Here is a 20,427-nt window from a genome sequence, read left to right on the forward strand (position 1 = left end):
GTGTGTGTGAATATCTGAGTGTATTCATACAGATGATAAGTGAGAGGTTTTGACTTGTTTAAGAAAATTTACTGTCCATTGTGTGGAAAATGTGAGCTATAGAAAGTAAACGGCAAAATTTAAAACGAAAAAAATAATAGAAGGGCCATCATTAAACATGAAAATATATACAAAAGTTTGTAATGAAGACTCATTGAAAGAGTTATGGGTATATAGATACATGCATTAAACAAAAATATACATTTTTTTTAATATTTAGTCCATTTGAATCCGTCGCACCTATTCTTTAATAACTTCAATTGAATTAAAATTAAAATTTTCAAGTTTTGGTGGCACTTACAGTTCGTAACTAATGAGATATTTCAAGAAACAACTTCATCGATCGTTAATGGAAAACGAACTTAGTGTTAATTACAAATATGACATTACGAGTACTTTCGAGTATTGCATGTCTAATTGTTTTGCGCTTCGCGGGGTTTTGAGATTTTTAGTTTCTGTTTCTGTTTTTCGCAAGTTTTCATGACGATTGCCAATTTATTGTTGGTCTTGCCTGAAGAGATGCGATAAATGTTGATTTTTTTTCGTTTTTTGTTTTTTTTTTTACTTATTTTTGCTTGTGTGTTTTCAGTGCTTAGAAAATTACCAGCAAATCAAAATAAAAATCGAATTTTCGCAATTTGCAGTGTCGAGAGCCGTTGAATGAGTAAGACGAGTGAATGGAATGGATTTGTTACGGCCTTGGCTAAATTTGTGTCTAAAAGAAACGTTTACAATAGATTTGGCTGACAAGAGGGGAGCGGCAGCAAGTGCTTCAAGCATATAGCCAGAGCCTTACTTATTTGTCAATATGCCAATTTGGTATAGTTCAGTGCGGCTTGAAATCAGGTCAAGATCTTAATGAATTCATCCATATAAATCCAACTCTGGAGTAAACAAAGAAATTTGCTTGTTGTTTCTCTTCCGTCTCGGAGAAAAAACCAAGCCAAAAACCCTGCCCACCCTCAATGAAAAACAAATTGGGTCACATTATGAGTCAAAATATAAAAATGAAATACTAAAAAACAAAAGCAATAAAGCCTACAACATATCAAACATAGTATATAATATATGATGGCATAAAAGTGTTAATAAAACGAAAAAAAACACGAAAACATCTGATTTTTAATGGCACAAATATTTATCAAAAGTCGAAAACAACAATGGAACGAACTCAAGGAAAAACATCAGTTTTTTCTTCATTTTTTGCCTGTCGATTTCGCTTGTGGTCTTTTGCACAGATGTGCACTCAATCTCTATGTGTAGTAAAATGCGCGCATACGCTGAAAATGCAGCCAAAATACCAAAAACACCATTTTACAAAAGGTGCTTTTCAATCAGGCATGCTTTTTTTTTTAGCCACTTGAGAAGATGCTTTTTAGCCGCTTGCCAAATGGATTTTTCTGTGTGTGTTTTTAGTTAAAGCTTTTGGCAGTCGCCATCAAAGGATGCAAGGCGGAACGTGGGGTATTAAGGATTCCTTTTATGTGTGTGCGTGTATGTGTGTGTGTGCACTGAATGGGATTTGCGTGGTTTGCAATTTGTGTTTTCTACTTTAGTTCGTGGCACAAGAGTAACTGGGTAATCGATGCGTTTATGTGGCACTGAAAAATGGCGCAGCTGGATAGCTGTGCATAGCAATTTGTGTCTGAACCTTATCGATCTTGGCAGGTGATTTAAATGTTGTACAGCGTTCAGTGATATGCAGTTAAGGGAAACCATTTCTTGACTAGAGATTTAAATTTCTTAAAGATTTTGTATCATTATGCCTAATTTGTAATTTCTCTTTCTACTCCTACTTATCTCACATTAAATAAAATTTGATGTTTTACACCAAAGATTTGCAATAGTATTTATATAATTTGATCTCCGGTTACTCCCTTATGCAGCTGCTTTCACTGATCTCACATATCCTCAACAATCATCGTTGGAGTTCAGCACTCCACTATTTTTATATAACAATTGTCACAACTATCATAAACTAACGCTAATTGCAATGATCGTGACTCTCTGCGATCTGTTACTCAAGTCCGAGATGAACACACATACACAAACTAGTAATTGCTTCAATTATTTTTCTCTTATTATGTGTTAATATGCTTTTTGTTCAGTTTATTTTATATATGTTGTTTTTCACAGTTGCAACCCCCTTGCAGTCTGACATCAATTCATTATGCCTCGGTGGCATGGTCTCGTCGTCTGTTTGTCTCTCCGTCTGTCCGTCTGTCTGTCCGGTGTGTCTGTCACCGGGTCTGAGTCTGGACATACGGGGAGTGCTCGCTAAAGTGTGCTCGTGTTCATTAACGCCAAAGTTGAGGCAATTGTCGTCGTTGTTGTTGTCGACGTCTGTCCGCTGTCCGGTGTAATCTGAACGTCGAGTATCTCAACGCGCCTCACATTGCCCACTTGCCTCTCACCTCATCTCTGCCGTCAACTGTTCATCTCTGGAGTGACGGCAATTGCTAGCATATTCCATGGCTCATTGTAAAGCAAAGTAACCCCGGCCCTCTGCCCGTAATTTTTGCTTTGATTTTTTTGTTATTTGATTCTCTGTAATGGGTAAATTGTGTTGGTTAATCAGAATGGGGCAGGGAACAAAGTATTTGTAAGGAAAATTAAAAATTCTTTCTTCTCAAGGATAGACCCATAAATACTATATACGAATTTATATATAAATAAATAGTTATATAATAGCATAAGGGCATCTTTTAACTGGGTATCTAGCTAGTCGAGGTCTCATGCATACTATCTCAAGCAGTGTTGTTGTGGTTGGGTTTTGGTTTTGGTTTCTTTAGCTTGTCAGCTGTCAGCAGAACAATTTTATTATTTTTTTTTTTACTTTTTTCGGCATGGAAAGTGTGACATTTTGATTAGTTGATATTTTTGCTGTGATGGCTTGTGATTGAACTTGAAGCGCTGCTGGGTTAATGAACGTCAAGGTTAAGCTTAAATAAGTGGCAGAATGTAGAAATTGTAGAAGAGATGAAAAAAATTAAGATGCACCACTTATTTATTTTGTGAATCGATGTAGCTATGCTAAAAAGCTTTTAAGCTTAAGGTGAAGAAAGTGAGAAAGCGATAATAAATGTAAATTTAAATTAAAATGTGTGTTTTTCTTTTTAATAAAACACATTTTGTATGCAAAGAAGTTAAATTATTAGCTGCGATTGAGCCCAAAGTGATATATCAAAAGGTTCAGGGCACTTGCCACACACGTTGTTCAATCGTATCCGATCTCTTAGTATTCGTAATTGATATTTCTCCAGATGCTGCCCACAAGCCCCGTTTTGTAGGCCCGCTTTGCGGTCGATTGGTTACTCGTCTCATTTTACACACACAAACACACTTGCTAGTTCGCTCGCATGCCCCAGCCTGTTGCCAGCCCTTGGCTGACAACCCCCCCTACAGCCGAGCACCTTCCCCTCTGCCGTGAGAGCTAGTCAGCAACCGCAGGCGAACACAATTGACATTTGATTGAGTGACAGTTGTTTGTCAGTTTTTTGACAATTAGGCGGCAAAGTGAAATTGCTTTCGATTTTGTTACAACAAAGAGGAAGCAGCGGACAAATACCGAAGAAAATATTTATAGCCTTGAAATAAGAAGGAAATAATAGTAATATTGATTGAGAAATTATAAATCAAATGGTATTTTTACACAATATTGCCTATTTTTGGTTTGGCTTGCGATTCCATCAAACGCTCCGGAGAAAGCGCCATTGAGAATAAAGTCTGAGTGTTTTTGTTATTTGTTTTTTTGCTGTTGTGTGTTGTGTCGTGAGTTTTGGAAAATGGAGAGAATGCCTTCGGAAACTGGGTCAGAGCGCGTCGTCACTTGACATGTGAATGTCGATTTCGATTTGAATATCAAAACTAATTAGAGGTTGCGCAAATTTTTTCTAATGAAATTATCAAGTGGTGGTTGTGCCCCAGCAGTAAAATCATCATCATCATCTTCTCCATCTTCATCAGTTTTAACAGCTCCCCATCAAAGTTTTATCAAAAGCCACAGATCATTTTGATGTTGCCCAATTTTTTTTATTGCCATTATGATGGCTTTTTAAATGTTTGATGTTCTAATTTCGTGATCTCAGCGGGCAGTCACAAAAAAACACAAATAACGCTTTGAATTCATTTATTATGTAAATTTTTCTGCTCTTAAATATTAGTTTTATGGATTGAGTTTTGGACAACTGCTGAAGATATCAACACATCAATTGTTAATATTTGTGTACAACTTTTTTTTGAGTCTTCATATTTGGATATTAACATTAGTTGCTAATTTTCACAGTTTGAATTTTGGTATCTGTTTTAATTTTTGTATATTTTATTGCATCTGTAGCGGTTCAGTGAACTTTGAGTGAGCCACCTTAAAAATGAAGCTAATACGCGTGATGATCTTGTCTGTAGCTAAATTTATTGTATCCTTTAAAACTGCAAGTGCTTTTTTAGTTGTGGGTTAAGGTTATATCTAATATTTTATAATTTAAACTGAAACAAACTGAATACAAGTGATCAAGATAATTGTAAAACTGTACTAATGGATTTTTAGACTCAACATCAAATATTTATTAGTATTATATAGTTTTCAAATTATTAAATATAAACATAAAATCTTTTTACAGTGATATTTATTAATGCATTTTAAATTATTTGCAAATATGAGAAACTCAATCTCAAATGCGCTACTAAAGTTAATAAAGATTTTTATTTAATTTGCAGAGTTTTAAATTATTTTCAAGCCTACGGCTAAGCTTTAGCAAACATTTAATGCTCGCTCGTTCCGTCCATTTAAGCCACACCCCAACAACAACATAAAAAGTTAGATGCAGTCAAATTTGTTGTGGAGTTTTGCATGTCATGCAGACACACCCACCTTCAACTCCCTCCAACTGCTGACTGCTCGATCAGTCAACAATTTGAAGCCCACTGTTGAATCTAGCTAAGTAAATAGGCCGTTGGCAAACAAATTGGATGCGCTTTGTAACAGTTTCATTTGCTTCCTGCTCGACTACGATAGACGTTGCCAGCCGTTGTCAGACCTATTAACCAAATTGGCAATGCGTTCGAGCTGGCATTTGACGAGCATGGCTACAAATACAAATACAAATCCAACTCAAGATAAAGATAGAGAGATTCAGATACTTACAGCTAGATATTACTCAATCAAAACTAAAGACTTCCGTGACCGTCTATGTCTATATTTGATGGTGAGAGCAAAAAGCGTGTGAAGAGGGGGAGAAATGCACTCAACTGTCAAATGAGAGGGGAAACTGCAACAACAACAGCAACAGCAGCAGCAGCAGCACAAGGCTAATTGTCATTTTCCGACAACAAAAACAACAACAATAATAGCAATAGTCAAGGGGAGCAGCACTTTTACTACTGCAATTTACGATTATTTTCAACGCTGCGCCAATTTTACTCAATAAAACATAATGCTCTACCCTCCCCTTACACTTACTTAACTTGGCTCAAAACAGCAGCAGCTGGAAAGCCATTGACCAACAAATGGCGTTAGCCCGTTGCACTTGTTTTTCCAATTTTTATTGCCAAACAGCTAACAGAGAAAAATGGTGCCCAGCCAGGTTCACATTTACCTCCATTGTCTTTGTGCAGTCACCCCACCAGGAAGAGGGGATGGCGGAGGAGGAGAGCAGCAGCTCCGGAAAACAGAGTCGAAAAGTGTTTGTAGAACGGAAGTTATTAAAAATGTTTTAGAAGCCAAATCTGAGGGGGCGCATTTCTAGTGCATTGACCACTATTTGCCGCTCAATTATTACACATACGCAACGTGCGACCAGAAACAGTTGCTGGGCTGATTTTCGTTTTTTTTTTTGCGGGCAGTTGCCCGTTGTATTAGGGTATTAGGGTTTATATGTCACGCCTAGAACAGTTGTGTTGCTATAGTTTTTATTTGTGTCTGTTCATTTGGCAACTGTTGCGCCGCACAGGTTTCCTTGCGTATAGCTGCTTCTTGTGATACCCTGCTTTCTGATTTGAATACAGGGACTTAAAATCTTTGAAGATGATCTGGGATTGGATGATAATGTTCATAATTTAATTTGATGCTTACAATGTTTGCTAAGACTGCATGAGTGTTTCAATTTGAATTATTACACTATTAAATAAGTAATAAATTGATAAATTTTATATTCTTTACCCAATCGCGACTTTTTTATAGCTTGTCATAAATTTATATGACACTTTATGGCAATCCACATATGGTTGCAAATCCATCCAAACAGCTTACATGGGCTAAACTACATATTTAATCTTTTAGCAGAAATTTCCCTTAAAACATTTGTTGGACAATTTTTATACTCATCTAGATTATTTATAGTAATGGGTATTCTTATGGGACATTGTCATAGGCCTGTACATTTAAGGTGCAAAGCAGCTGCCAAAAGCACCTGCAGCTTAACACTTGTCTGGTCTCCTCAACCCCCATTCCCCTGGCCCCCGCCCACCTTCCATACTCTCCGTAAGCTCTTTCAAGCACAACGATAGCTGGATGGCTACTTCCGCTTCGCTCTGAGCTGGCATTTGTATAAAGCAGTTGAAATCTATACGCGATTAGTTGACATTTTGCTTGAGGTCATTACTTGGGGTTGGGGTTACTGGGTCAATAGTTTATGAGGTCACACATTTATAGTGGCTAGAAGTGGAAAGGTGGCGAAGACGGAGAGGGGAGTGTAGGCGTATTGTACCGGCAGCTAGCTTTGTTAGTTAGCTAGCTAGTTAGTTGGTTAATGCCCGCAACACAAAAATTGTTGCCACGCTTTGCTGGGCTTAACCAAATTATGTGGCATGCGATTTCTGGCCTGCTTTTGCCAAATAATAATAATAATGAAAATTCTTGTAATAATGAAAACTAAATGAATTTCACTTATGTGCCGTGCCAGTGCCAAATTAAATGTAACACAAAAATGTTTATAGCATGTCGCTCTGGCCCGGCTCGGCTCGGCTCTTTGCTATTTCTGTGATCGGGTTTTTTGAGGGCGCCTTTCTTTCTGGGCCACGCCAAATGCTTGTGACAAACGATGTTTTTGGCTGCGCTTTAACCGGCTGTGCTGTGCCAAATGATTAAGTGCTGTTCCCCCTTGTCGTGGGTCAGTTCTAGGATATTCAACTATTTGAAGTGTGTTGCGTTAGTTCAACACCCATCCGAGTTATGTGTCCCAAATTTTTTATCGAAATACGAACGAAATTTGAGTTTTGCATGCACAAATGCAAATACTATACAATTACGGCATATTAAGGTAGGCACTGAATTCATGTAAAAAAAACCCTAAATTGGCTTGTTTATATACAGTTCTTGCCAAATTGAACATGCTAGGTGAAAGTTTGTATCAGAGTGAACAGTGTTTTAAATTGACATAATGTATTCCGAATTGACAGATTCCTGAGTAGTTACCAATTCGCTAAGCTCAGCAAAATGATTCTACTCGAAATTTCAGTCTTAAAATTGTGATTGCTTTGTTTTTTTGTTTTGTGCAATGAATGGTGTGAATATGTCAATTGGAATTAATTTGCTGGCTTGCCATAAATTAAGTACAATAAATGCTGTTAAATGTCTCACACAACACACAGGTCAGGTGGGCATAACATTATGGCTGGTTATAAACTGATAGCACTTTACGGTACAACACAAATGTGCCATAAATGCTTAGTATAGTCTTAACATTTACACAGAGATGCATGCGGTTTATCATTCTGACTTGCTATAAATTTGGAGCACGTCAAAATTGACAATTTAAAACAATGCGTGAAAGATCAAAGGCCCCTAATGTGTTTTTTTACCCCTGAAACAGGAATGTGTCCAAAATATTTGGCATTTTTGGATCGCTTGCAAGCAAATCAATGAAACAATCAAATAATGAATACAAAGACCTTTTCAAAAACCTTAGACGTGATGGCTTAAAGCCCCATTATGAGCAACAAGTGTGTACACGTCCGAAAAGAAACAATGAAAGAAATGTGAATGATTTAAATTTCAATTCGTTTTGCATTACACATGGTAGAACTTTATGCCGGCTTGGCACTTGAGGCGTCAAAAAATCAAAAGAAAACATTTTAATAAATCAAAGCCAGAATTTTGATAGAGTTATGGACAGCTCTTGATATTTTGGGGGGCATACGTAATGTAAAGCTCTTCAGAAAAGTTCTGAGAATTCTCAGCTAGAGTATGAAAACATCTGCCTGCTAGCCCAATTGTCACTTGTAAATTGCCAAGTAGTCAAATACTTAAATGGCAACACTCCCCGTTAAGTTCAGTTTGACATTTGCAGCAAGGTTTTTTTAATGAAAATAAAACAAAAATAAGTTTATTTACATAAATGCGATTCAGTCGGGTTCAGATTCGCCGAGTCAACGGTAAAATTGTATATAAATCTTTCATCCGGCTGCCCAAAAATGATCGCAAGTGTCAAAAGTCAACAACAAAATGTCACGTTTCGATGTTTTTTTGTTGTTTTTGTTTTTCGCTTACTCATTGAAAAGAAGAAGAAAAAAACAAAACGAAAACAGAAACAGAAACAGAAAAAACAATAACAATGGCAATTGACATTTATTAAGTAAATTTCTGTTTGGACTTTAACGAAATGCACTTGAAAAACGATGCACAATATTATTATTATTATTATTTTTATTGGTAGTTATTTTGTTTTTGGAGAGTTGATTGAAATGATTTTCTTGCGCTTGTCAAAATACAACTCGCTTGGAAATTGACAAATTATGCACATAAATTTCTTGACAGTTTTATTGCCATTAAAGTTGCCTTCTCCTCGTGGTTTTATCTCATATTTTTCTGTATATTGTTTTTTTCTCGTTTCAAGAGAAACGACTCAATTACGTTGAGCGACCAATTTACTGACTGTGTTCAGCTTAGGGTCTGCGACACTTGACGTCGAAATTTAAAATAAATGGCTTTTTATTTAGTTTTAATGATTTGGCTCTGTTGGACGCAGCCCTAAGTAAATTAGTTAGCAATTGTGTGATAGGAGTTATGCAATGGGTGAAATTAAATAATGATTTCTAAAGCGGCGCCACACTCAGCGTAAATTAATTGCTATATAAATGAATAAATTATAATATCGAATTTTATGGGAATCATCTTGAGTGGACATAAACAGATAAAAATTGAATTATCTGACAAACTGCTGTCTGCTATAAGTCAATATCAGTTGTCTGTTTTTTTCGAAAACTGAATCAAAAACCGAAAGCCTCAATGCCAATAAAAAACAATGCCGCAGCAACTATAGCTGACACATCTTCGTAAACTTGAGCGCGCAATAGATAAATAAAAAGCATTGAAACTGACATTTGAATTTCAATGCCACTCACAGAAATTGCAGATATCGTTTATGCACATACAATTAATACAAAATGCTCAAACAAATAAAATCATTTACTCATAAATAGTTGGTGGGCGTCGGAGCAATGTCAAACGTGTTGTAGCCCCAAAAAAACAGGCTGATTTTCAATTGAAATCAAATGCGAAAAGAGTTTTGTCTCAAAGTCACAGTATAAGGTGACGCTCGATCAATTGTATCTTGTATCTTTGTCATTTGAATGTGACCCACCTTCTTAAAACCATTGACAGCTATTTTTGGTCAAAATATGACAGCCTTGCGATTGAATTGTAACTTGTATCTTGTATCTTGTATATGAGAGCGGCTGGGTTCAAAAAACTTTCGCTTATCAAATTACGCCACACAACGTGAAACTCAAGCGGCCAGCGAGCCAGCCAGCCAGCCAGCTACTGCAACCAGACTTGGCATATGCCATTTGCTCTCTATGTTGCCCAACTCGTCGCTTTCTATACAACAGATTGCGAAAAGCCACTGAAATAAACCAGCACAAAAACTGCATTTAATGACAGGCTCAGAGCAGACGACGACGACAACGACGACGATGAAAAATCAAATTTAATAGACAGCTGTAAACTTCAGCCATCAAAACACAAAACGAACGATATATATTGCCAAATATAAATAAATAAAAAAAAAATCTGGCACCAATAAAAAAAAAATAAAAAAAAAGTAAGCCCAACTCCCACTGATGCCATAACAACTGTCAAGTTGATCCAAAAAGTCAGCGTCGAAAACGAATGCTGTAAATTATGATTTCATGACAGAAAACTTTTTAAAAGCCAATAAATAATGCAGGGCATGTTGAAAACCTTCAAAAAAGAGCTAAAGTCAAAGGTTAACTATAGAAAGTAGATAAGTTATGATTCGAACTCTCACAGTTGCACCTTGAAACGTGGCAAACATTTAGCTGCACTGCCAGAAATTAAACAGTCCAAAAGAAATGAAAATTAATAATTTAATGTACTACTTGAAACACAGACAAATTCAAAATTATATATGTATATCATTAATTATTAATACAATTTGTGTTAGCTTGCTGAAATCAATAAGAAGTATAAAATTGATTTTTCAATATGTAGGAAGACACTTAATGTTTCCTTCTGAGTGATTTAGTTTGCGCTCAGTGTATTTGCCCAACTGTTTACTGATTATGTTGCTATTCATAGCAAAACTTTTGCGCTGCAACAGCAAATACAAAAAAGGGGTTGTTAGGGTTTGCAGCTCCCTAAGAAAAAGGGTTATGCTTATTATGAATACTGCTGAAACGTAAATTTGACTGACAGCCTGGTTGTTGGTCGTACACTTGCCACTGCCTCTGCCCCTCGCAACAAAGTGCACACACCAAATGGGCAACAAGCTGAGGCATGCACACAAAAGGGCAATAATTGGTCATGACTTTACCGGTTACCAAGTTGCAGGGCAGTTAAGGAAGTATGCCGGCCTATAAGTGCAAGTTCTTAGCTACGAACCCTTCGCATAACAAAAATATTAATAAAGTCTTGGGCGTTTTGATGATTTGCCGACAAGCGACGCCTTGACAATGAAAACTGCTAAATGCCGACTTCTCTCTTTCTTTTTTTGGGGTCTTTTTGATTTTGAGTTAGTTATGGTTATGTCTTGACAAGTCGTTGATTTTTTTTTTATTTTTTGTTCTTTAGGGGAGTACGCTATCGTTTTATTTATGGTATGTACTTTGAATGCACATCGATTATTCAGTTATATTTGCTGTTTGTATTCCCTGTGGTTGGTTACCGTCAATATGCCGCTCCCGCTGCCGCTGCCGCTGCACATCAAGGGTTAAAGTCAAGGGCTTAAAGACATCCGTCCGTCTGTCCGTCCGTCCGTCCGTTCGTACAGTTTAGCATATTATTAATGTGTTTATGCCGTATTTTATCATATCTTACTTACATTTTTGTTTTATTTTCTTTTGCAGTTGCGCCGAACAACAACAGAAACAACAATAACCACACAAATGTTGTGCGGCCCGAAGACATATTGCCCAGCAGCTGGTTATCAATAATAATTCTCTTTGGCCGGTTCCACAAGAACAACCAACCACTAAGCACCAGCACTCTGTGGCGACAGTGCTCACTGTGCCATTTTGGATAACATTGGAAATTCGACACCCACTCGCACACACACACACACACACAACCAGCACACAAACATAGCTCAGCACGATGTTGGATCGATGTGAAATGCCTGTAAGTTGTTCAGAATTTAACCGAACCGGGAAGGGGGGGGGTGGGGCTGCTAGGAGTAGGGAGAGAGAAAGGACTTTTTCACGATTTAAGATTGATGTGATAAGCGAAACAGCAAAAGCACAAAATAGACACGAATATCGTGTAAGAAGCCATAAAATCATATTTGAAAAAGTTAAAAAATTAAATGGCCCATAATTAATTACATTTAACATTTGGTAAGCCGATATCTTGATGTGCAAAGAAGATAACTTTTATATATACATAATTTAAAGACACCGGAGATTTTTTGACAATAAAGGCTTAGGTGTTGAAAAATTCAGATGTGGAGCAAGGTTGACAGATAAAATATATGGTGAAATATTTTTACGACTTTTACATTTAAAATACCCATAAATAGTTACGATTTTTATTTACCCATCTTTCAAATGGAGTATATCTTGTATTCATAAAGTCCATAAAACTATGCAGTCGAATTGAGAGAGAATTGCTTTTTAGAAGCATGCCACAAAGTATGCAGCAAAAATACGAAAAATATTTTCTTGGTTTATAGCAAGATGCAATGCTTTTAAATGTACTTTATTAATTTATAATATTTTTCAAGTAAATACACATTTTTCCTGCAATTTCAACAGATACAATTGGACAACGAGAAGCTGCGGCGCGATGTGCGTCTGTCCAGCTCGCGCCTGGACTTGCCACAGTTGTGCAATGTCGGACGTCGTCTCGATGGGCACATTAACAGCAACAACAACAACAGCAGCAATCATGTTAACGAGATGACAACAACACAGAATGGCAATGGCAGTAACATGAACAACAACAACAACAACAACCTTGGCTCGCCGGTCTCCTGCTCGACCACAAACAGCAGCAGTGGCAACGAGCGTGGCTCCTCGACCAAATCAAACAGCAGCAGTGGCAGCGGCAGCTCGGGCAACTCGGCAAGCAGCACTGGCAGTGCCGAGCTCAAATGCAACACGCCCATGACACCTTTAGGTGCGTAAAAAATGTAGGAAGTTGGGAAGGGATTGGAGCACAGTGCAGGCTCTTGTCAACATTTGCAGTGTTTAGCGCGTTGGGTTAATACGCATCGCTGACGTCCAATGCGAATTAGTAAAGCTCACGCTCCCTGACCTCTGTGCTGACTGCTTTGGTTTAGCGTAGCGTTACGTGGCAGATGGAGCGCTGATGGTGGCTGGGCATTAATTAATTTTATATACAAATGGCAACGAGGTCAGGGTCATGCGCAGGCTCAGTTTTCAATTACTTTTGCTCTAGCACTCAAAACCGCGAAATGGTCTATGCCAAACGTCAAAAATGAGAAGTGGATCTCAGTTTGGCAACTTTCCTGAGTGCTTTTACATAGTGTCAAAATACACAAATAGCTGGGGATTAAAAAATATGTATTTATACCTTCATATATTTCTAAATTAAGATCAGATATTGATCTGATGTTAGTAGAACTTTCATAAAGTTATATTCTACTATTCGAATACATAATTAAAAAACAATAAGAGTTGTTTTCAAGACAGTTATGAGTGGAATAACAAACAAACGTAGACAATGCTATTTTAATTTAATTAAATTTATTGTGTAAACATACTATTAATATAGTTTTATCATTGTTCTGCTGTCATCTCTTATAGAGCTGGTCAAAAAATATCGCAATTATTTGACTGACCTGGAGTGTGAGGAGCTGAAGGTGTACAAGGAGGTCTGGTATTTTGGCCAGCACGCCAGCAAGAACTACAATAGACCCGCCCCGACAGCCAATACCACAAATTTGGGCTATGACGATGATAATGGCAATTACAAGATCGTAAGCTTATATAATATATATAATATGCTTTATATATACTTTAACGCTTTGTATTGCTTTTGCTAGATTGAACACGATCATATAGCCTTTCGCTACGAGATCTTGGAGGTGATTGGCAAGGGGAGCTTTGGCCAGGTGATCAGAGCACTTGATCACAAGACAAACACACACGTTGCCATCAAAATCATAAGGAACAAGAAGCGTTTCCTCAACCAGGCAGTCGTTGAGCTTAACATACTCGATGAGTTGCGCGAAAAGGATGCCGATGGATCTCATAACGTAATACACATGCTGGACTATACATATTTCCGTAGACATTTGTGCATTACCTTCGAGCTAATGAGGTGAGTTTCATATGCTTCTTTTTCTACTGGCTTACATCGACTTGTATTAACGTCACAGCATAATCTGTGACGTCATTGCCGCGACGAGTGGCAGGCACGACATTTACTGTATATACATCATATATATAAATATATATAATATATATTAATAGTCAACTCCTCAATTAGAAACGCGTTTTCCTTGCGTATTTCTATGAATGTTTCTGCCAATTAAATTTATTCGCAACTTTTGTATTCCCTTTGCGTGCGCTTCAACCATTAGGGGACAATCTTTATTAACTTTCATGCGAGTCGCTTTCTGGCTCCGACAAGTGCCTAGCACGCATTACCTTGATCCTCTCCAGCTCAAAAAACCAAAAAGAAAAAACAGAAAAACCAACTCTGCGCCCTCTCAGAAATGTACCCAATGATTAATATGTATAATATATAATGCGTGTCTCATATGCAATATTTTGTTTTATAGAGCTCGTTATTGTTCTTTGATTTTGTTTATATTTGCTCATAAATCTCGTAGTGCTTTATTAGAGAAGCCCGTAAGCGTCAAGTGGTTTTCGTAATTTTTAATTGCTTTACAGCTGTAGTTTATTTTTATAGGGGTAACTGAATGAATTATCTTTGCTGTGTGTATTTTCTATCGTTAACTTATCGTTTTATACGTCGTAAAATTTATAGTGCATTGCTAAGTGGCTGGCTTATAGCACTTAGTTTTATGCTTATAATTTATAGCAGTATTTCTACCAGCAACAAATCAATTCTTTTCTATGCTGTATCTGACAAAAATAAACACATTTTGAAGCAGATAATTGAAATACAGCAATGTAGATTCTTGTTATCCTCTCGCCAGAATCAGTTACTAATCTCATTCTAGCTTTGTAGGTTTAATACTCGACATTTAATCAATTTAATCACCAATTTTAGCCCGATATAACCTCAAACTTGTTCTCAAATATTTAAAAACAAATGAATACTAATAATTTTAATCCCAATTATATTTTAAAATTTAATGTGCTATTAGAGAGATAACTTTTATAAATGTGAATAATGGTAATTTGAACCGGATTTTAAATATTACAAAATTCTATAACATCAACTTTTGTTGTTTTTAGTTTCACATATGTTCAAGTTGTTCGATAAAATCGCAGCTTTATCAATTGGCATACCATTTAAATGCAATTTCCAGCAGACGCTAGTAAACAAATAAATTTCTATTTAAATTGTTCGCATGTCAGTACTCACTCACACACACACACACACACACACACGCATACACATAAAGACACACACACACACACACACACACACACACACACACAAACACACAAACACACATATGCAGCGAACAACAAACCGCAGTTGCTGCCGCCTGGCTATCAATTTCAATTTAAATATTATGTAGCCTACATGCGGGGGCACGCAGCGAAGTGGGGCTGAACGTGGAGGTGGCTGCGGCTGTGGAGTGCTCTGTTGAAAAGCGCATTTTGCTGCGTGCTGCAAGCGCATGCACGTTTGTGTGGCTTTGTGTGTGTGTCTGTGTGTTTGAGTGTGTGTGTTTGAGTGTGTGTCTATATTTACCTGTTGTTGTTTGCACTGCGATGCGATAGGGCCACACTCTAATTGATAGACAGGCGGCCGCCTGCATAAGGCGTTGATTTTATTGGCGAGGAGAGCGTGCGGCATGCCCCCGCCCCCCGCCTCCGCACACTGCTCCTTCTCCGACTGGTTATGTCAAAGTTAAGACAGCTGGCAACGCAAATATGGCAACTAACACGCGATGCAAATATATTGCCTGCAAGTATTATATGGAGTAAGGAATGGTTTAGGTAAAAAACTTGTATGCAAAACTTGGAGAATTTGCTGAAGGTCATGGTTTTAGGCATTCAACTTGTATCCGTTTCCGTATCCGCCGTGGGCCCCTCACAACTACCTGACATTTCCGTCTAATTTGTCTTAATTGTAGGCCTACAAGTTGCCGGCTTTCAACTCGGCCCAGTCGACATTTTTGAGTCGAGTTTTGCGGATTTATAATTTTAACTTTTAAATGGATTAGAGGCACGCCATCGAGTGAGTGGGTGTGCGTGAGATTTTCTTCTATATTTGCTTTAATTTAATCGATTAAGCGACAGAAATTAATTTGTTTGCCATGCAAAACTTTAATTATTTCTTTGCCTTTTGGGTATAATTAGCCGCAAAATCGTTTCTCAAGTGTTCACTTTGCGTCCTGTACAAGAACTTGTTCCACTGGGTAAAGTTTTCGCAATGACCATGGATTTGGGGAAAGAGTGAGGGGAAGAGACTGGATGGGCGGGGTAGATGGGCGGGCTGCTCAGCTGCATTGACAATGCTGGCGGCAAGTTTAAAGTTTGTTTTGAACGAGTAAACAAATTGTGTGGCTAAGTTTTATGTAATTAAATTTACGTGCACGCAATTGAATTCAGCATTTTCTTGTAGCAACTTGCTAATTGAGTTAGTTTGCTGACTGGATTAGCGGTTAGTAAAGACTCGATAATAAATAGAAAAGCAGTTAATTAATGACTTTATAATCGTTTATAACCATGTCTGTATAATCTATTATATCTTTTCTATAATTCTATTTTATATAAAACATATTTTAAAGAGTTCGCAATTAATTGAATGTGTTATAATCAAGATGCAATTATTTAATGAATTGTCAAATGAAATATTTTTCATACTGTCACCCAAATTTGTGCTAATTAGACAATCATGAATCTCCATGCAACCATTTTAATTATAACAAACAAAGCTTTTAAGCACAATTTTTGCTCCTCCACTGCATTTTCTATTTTATTCCACATGTTTTTTGTGCCATGTGCAGTTAGCTCTTAACCTAATTCTAATTGCCATTTCGTGAATGTGGGCTAGGACAGAAAGCTGGCACATCGCATCTAAAGGGAACCACAAGCTGATTAGCTAATTAACAAGCGGAAAAACCAACGGAAACTGTGCAAATTTTTACAATGTGAATAAGTGCAAATATGTGAAACATAATCCTTGTATCTAATGTAACACTTGGAGCTCATCACGTCAGGGTTGGATGACGCCCACTGACACACATTTATAGAGCTTTATTTGACTAAGGGACGCTGACAGCGCTTACCAAATACACAGGCACACATATATAATTTTCCACCTGCAACATGACGTTGCTGTCCCCTGCCACTAAAGTCCATTTGCCGCAACTTACTGGAAAGATACGGGGCCATGTAATTTACACCGACAGCGATAAAATGAGCTGCCAAACTGCCAAAGACAGTCAACAGAGAGCGTTCGCTGCTGCTGCCTTCTCATAAGATATGGTCACACTGAGTGCCATAACTATGCAGCATATTGTGCAGATGACGTTGCCAAATTGATGTTGTCATGGCCAAGTTTCGGTTTCGTGTGCATGTTTGGCCATTTTGTGGGTGTCATGGTCATAAATTTCACCAGAAAGCCGCTAGAGAGTTCGCACAACAATATCGCCCACTTTCCCTGTGTTGTTGTTGATTTTCTCTCTGTTCGCTGTTGTTGTGGCTCATTTTGGGCAATGTGTCAAGATTTTTGTGCCTTTGTCTTGAATTTATTTCAATTCGCTAAGCTCATGATGAGATAATCAAGGCTTTATCTGTTCAAGATGTGGACAACATTTCACACATTTTGCACATCTGTAATGGAATGGCATGAATTGAAAGTGAAAGTTAATGGATTCATCTTTGTAAGTGAAGCACTCTACACTCCATCGACTAAATAGTCAGGTGATTAAGGCAACCTTAAGCTAAACTAGCTCACAATGTATATTTTCATTACTCAGCTTATATATATTCGATAAATGTCTGCCAGGATGTCAGCATGAATGCGGTTGTCCATTTTGCCATGCTGCTGAACAGCAGTCGACGGACAGTCTGAGATTTTTAATTTAAAAAATGGCACACAGAACGTGATGGGGTGCCGCCCACATGTTCTATATATGCAAATGAACCGGGTTGTGCAAATTGTTTTTCTTCTAAATTAATTTTTGCACTTAGCGTGTAGATTGCAAAGTGAGCTGAGCGAGCAACCTGGGGATTGAGTTACCAGGACGAAGGCGACACAGAACGTGGGCGAGGAATGACAGCAATGCGAATAGACAGCAAACAACCCATGCTGCCAGTTGTTGTTTGTAGTTGCCGTTCTTCTTCTTGTTGTTGTTGTTGTTGTTGATGCAGCTTGTTATAATTATTATTATGCCGTGCCGTGGCACAGTAATTACTGCTAATTTACATTTGCCAGGCATTAAATTTGCTATTTGCAAGCTAAAGATATATAAGTAGAATGTGATATAAACGCAATGGCCAAGGCCAAAAAGTCATTTTTCATGTATTTTATATGAATGTTACAGCTTTAAATATTTAATATTTAATATCTAGTATTTTGCTTTTCATTTAACGTTCTGTGTCGGGCTGTGCTAAGCGACAAAAATGCCACACAAAAAGGCAACGAAATGCCGCTCACTAATTAAAATGCGAGTGGAATATAAATGTGCACATGGACGCAACCTTGAGCCGATGTCACTTTCGATTTCACATTTGTCGACAGTCGGCAGATAAATCATGGTCCTTGTGGTAGTTTGCGACCATGGCCTTATGGTCCTAGACATATTCACCATGGGACTGTAGAAGTTTTGATAATGCAGATAATCTTTTTACTTTTAATTTTGCAATTTAAGAGCGAAGCAAATGTTGATAAACGCACAATATTCTATTACCAATTCTAGGCAAGAGTACTGTCAATATTCGCAAGGATACTTTTGTATTCGATTGTCTCCCTATCCTGAAGAATCTTTAAAATACATATTCCCTTTCGAGATAACAATTTCGCTGTCAAAATGTAAGCAGCCATCTTTGCCAACACTGCGAGTTAAGAGAAGTTATCTCAGTAAATTTTACTTATGGCTAGAGGCACACATTGTAGTTGCAACATTTGTACATTTGTACCACCTGTAAATTAAAGAATTCTCAGCATTATTTAAATCACTACAATGCTTTCGAAAACTGTCGCCAGTTTGTCAGAGCAGCTGCTGCCGCTTGTCAATCAATTTTCACGTATTTTACGGCAAACTTTTCATTTTCACTTTCTGTGCAACCGAAAACCAATTTCATTGCAATGCAGAAAACTTTGTTGACACCATTTTGCGTTGAGGAACGAATTCATTTTGCGGCCAACCGACAGGCCCCAAAATGTATGCAACGAAACAAATTTAATGTTGAAACAGAAAACACAAAATCTTTGACTTTGGATCAAAGCTGATGTTGTCTAGTTGTTTATAGGGGGCGTTACCCGTGACTATTGCGAACAGCGCTCTGCTTAGACAATGCCTAAATATTTCTTTGGATTTTCGGGTAGATGTGTATTTTTGGTGCGCTAAATGCCTGCATTAGTGGCTCGTTACAGTTGCATGTTGCAAGCTGGTAGGCAAATCAATCAAATTACCAAAAGGAATTTTTGGCACGATGCAAAAGCCAAAAGGAAAAGCGCAAAAGTAAAATTGCTAACAAACAATAGTTTTTCAAGTTCACGAACAACGTTAGACTTTTCCTCTCACTCTCTTGTTGGGTCTCTCTTTCTCTCTCTCTCTCTCTCTCTCTCTCTCTCTTGACATTGGCAGTGTCATCGGGGGCATGTGGCATGTCATAATGCAGTTATAATATGCCTTTTTGACACAGGGCCCCTTCTAGTTTTTGTTGGTTCGCTCGATTGAAATTATGACATTTTGATGATTTTCTTATTGGTTTGTTATGCGCCGATGATGCAGTTGCCTGCCTCTCTGTCAATCAATAACAACAAACAGCAGACAATGGCTTTAAGCGACAGACACTTTAAATGTGGCTAAAAACTAAAAATCGTTATGACCTCGCTCAGGTCTCTAACATTGCGTTAGTCTTTGCTTATTTTTGGTTAAGAGACAAGACCTCCGCTTAACCCAATTAGCTTAAAATGCTTTTAGGCATCTTTAACAGCACTTTGAGAGAATGGGCAAAAAGCGACAAGAGAAGGTTTGACGGTCTTGTGGCTTTCTCGCCTGACAGCACAAGAAAAGTCTCCTAATTGGATTAAGCGCTAAACAAGATGTTAGACATGAAATGAACTTGTCCAAATGTTTGCAGCACTCATCATAATTGATATGAGACGAAAGCAGCCTTAATTTGGAAACGGAGCTAAAATCCTAGCCACAATTTTATAAATTAAATGGACTTGTTGCAAGTAAAAGCAATTTTGACTTGAGTGGTTGAGTTGGAAATATGGTTCTGAGCCAAGAGTTAGTAAAAAAAACGAACAGGAAAACAATTTATTATATAATCAGAGTAAGCAAGTTTGCAGCAGAATACACAATATGTGAATAGTAAACGTGAGTTGTAAACAATATTGCAAACTTAAGCTTTAAATTTGATAAATGTTTTTTATAATTACTCTATATTTAATATTTTCTGTTATGAGTGCATTCTTGATTTAGTGTTGCCTTCGTTAATCTAACTTTGCTGTAATTTGATCAGAATTCCCATCAGAACAAACAACTATTAAATCCCAATGCACCCTTACGTATGCATGTCCGTATCTGATGATGTCCTCAGTTGCCGTTACTGGTGCCAGATAATACTTGAAGCATTTTCTGGCTCGAA

The 20,427-nt window shown here is 37.5% G+C and overlaps 1 protein-coding gene across 1 annotated transcript in view; it reads left to right on the forward strand.

Moving 5' to 3' along the window:
* LOC6562855 (dual specificity tyrosine-phosphorylation-regulated kinase 2) overlaps positions 1 to 20,427 on the forward strand; it is a 60,681-nt gene that overhangs the window by 34,970 nt on the left and 5,284 nt on the right. The window contains exons 5-8 of the mRNA XM_001988352.2: positions 11,341 to 11,611; positions 12,244 to 12,607; positions 13,258 to 13,430; positions 13,497 to 13,774. Coding sequence (XP_001988388.1) covers positions 11,588 to 11,611; positions 12,244 to 12,607; positions 13,258 to 13,430; positions 13,497 to 13,774 — 839 coding nt within the window. The 5' untranslated portion in view covers positions 11,341 to 11,587. The remainder of the gene's footprint in view (positions 1 to 11,340; positions 11,612 to 12,243; positions 12,608 to 13,257; positions 13,431 to 13,496; positions 13,775 to 20,427) is intronic.

This window comes from Drosophila grimshawi, unplaced genomic scaffold, assembly GCF_018153295.1.
Source record: "Drosophila grimshawi isolate 15287-2541.00 unplaced genomic scaffold, ASM1815329v1 contig_1377, whole genome shotgun sequence".
Classification (NCBI taxonomy): Eukaryota; Metazoa; Arthropoda; class Insecta; order Diptera; family Drosophilidae; genus Drosophila; species Drosophila grimshawi.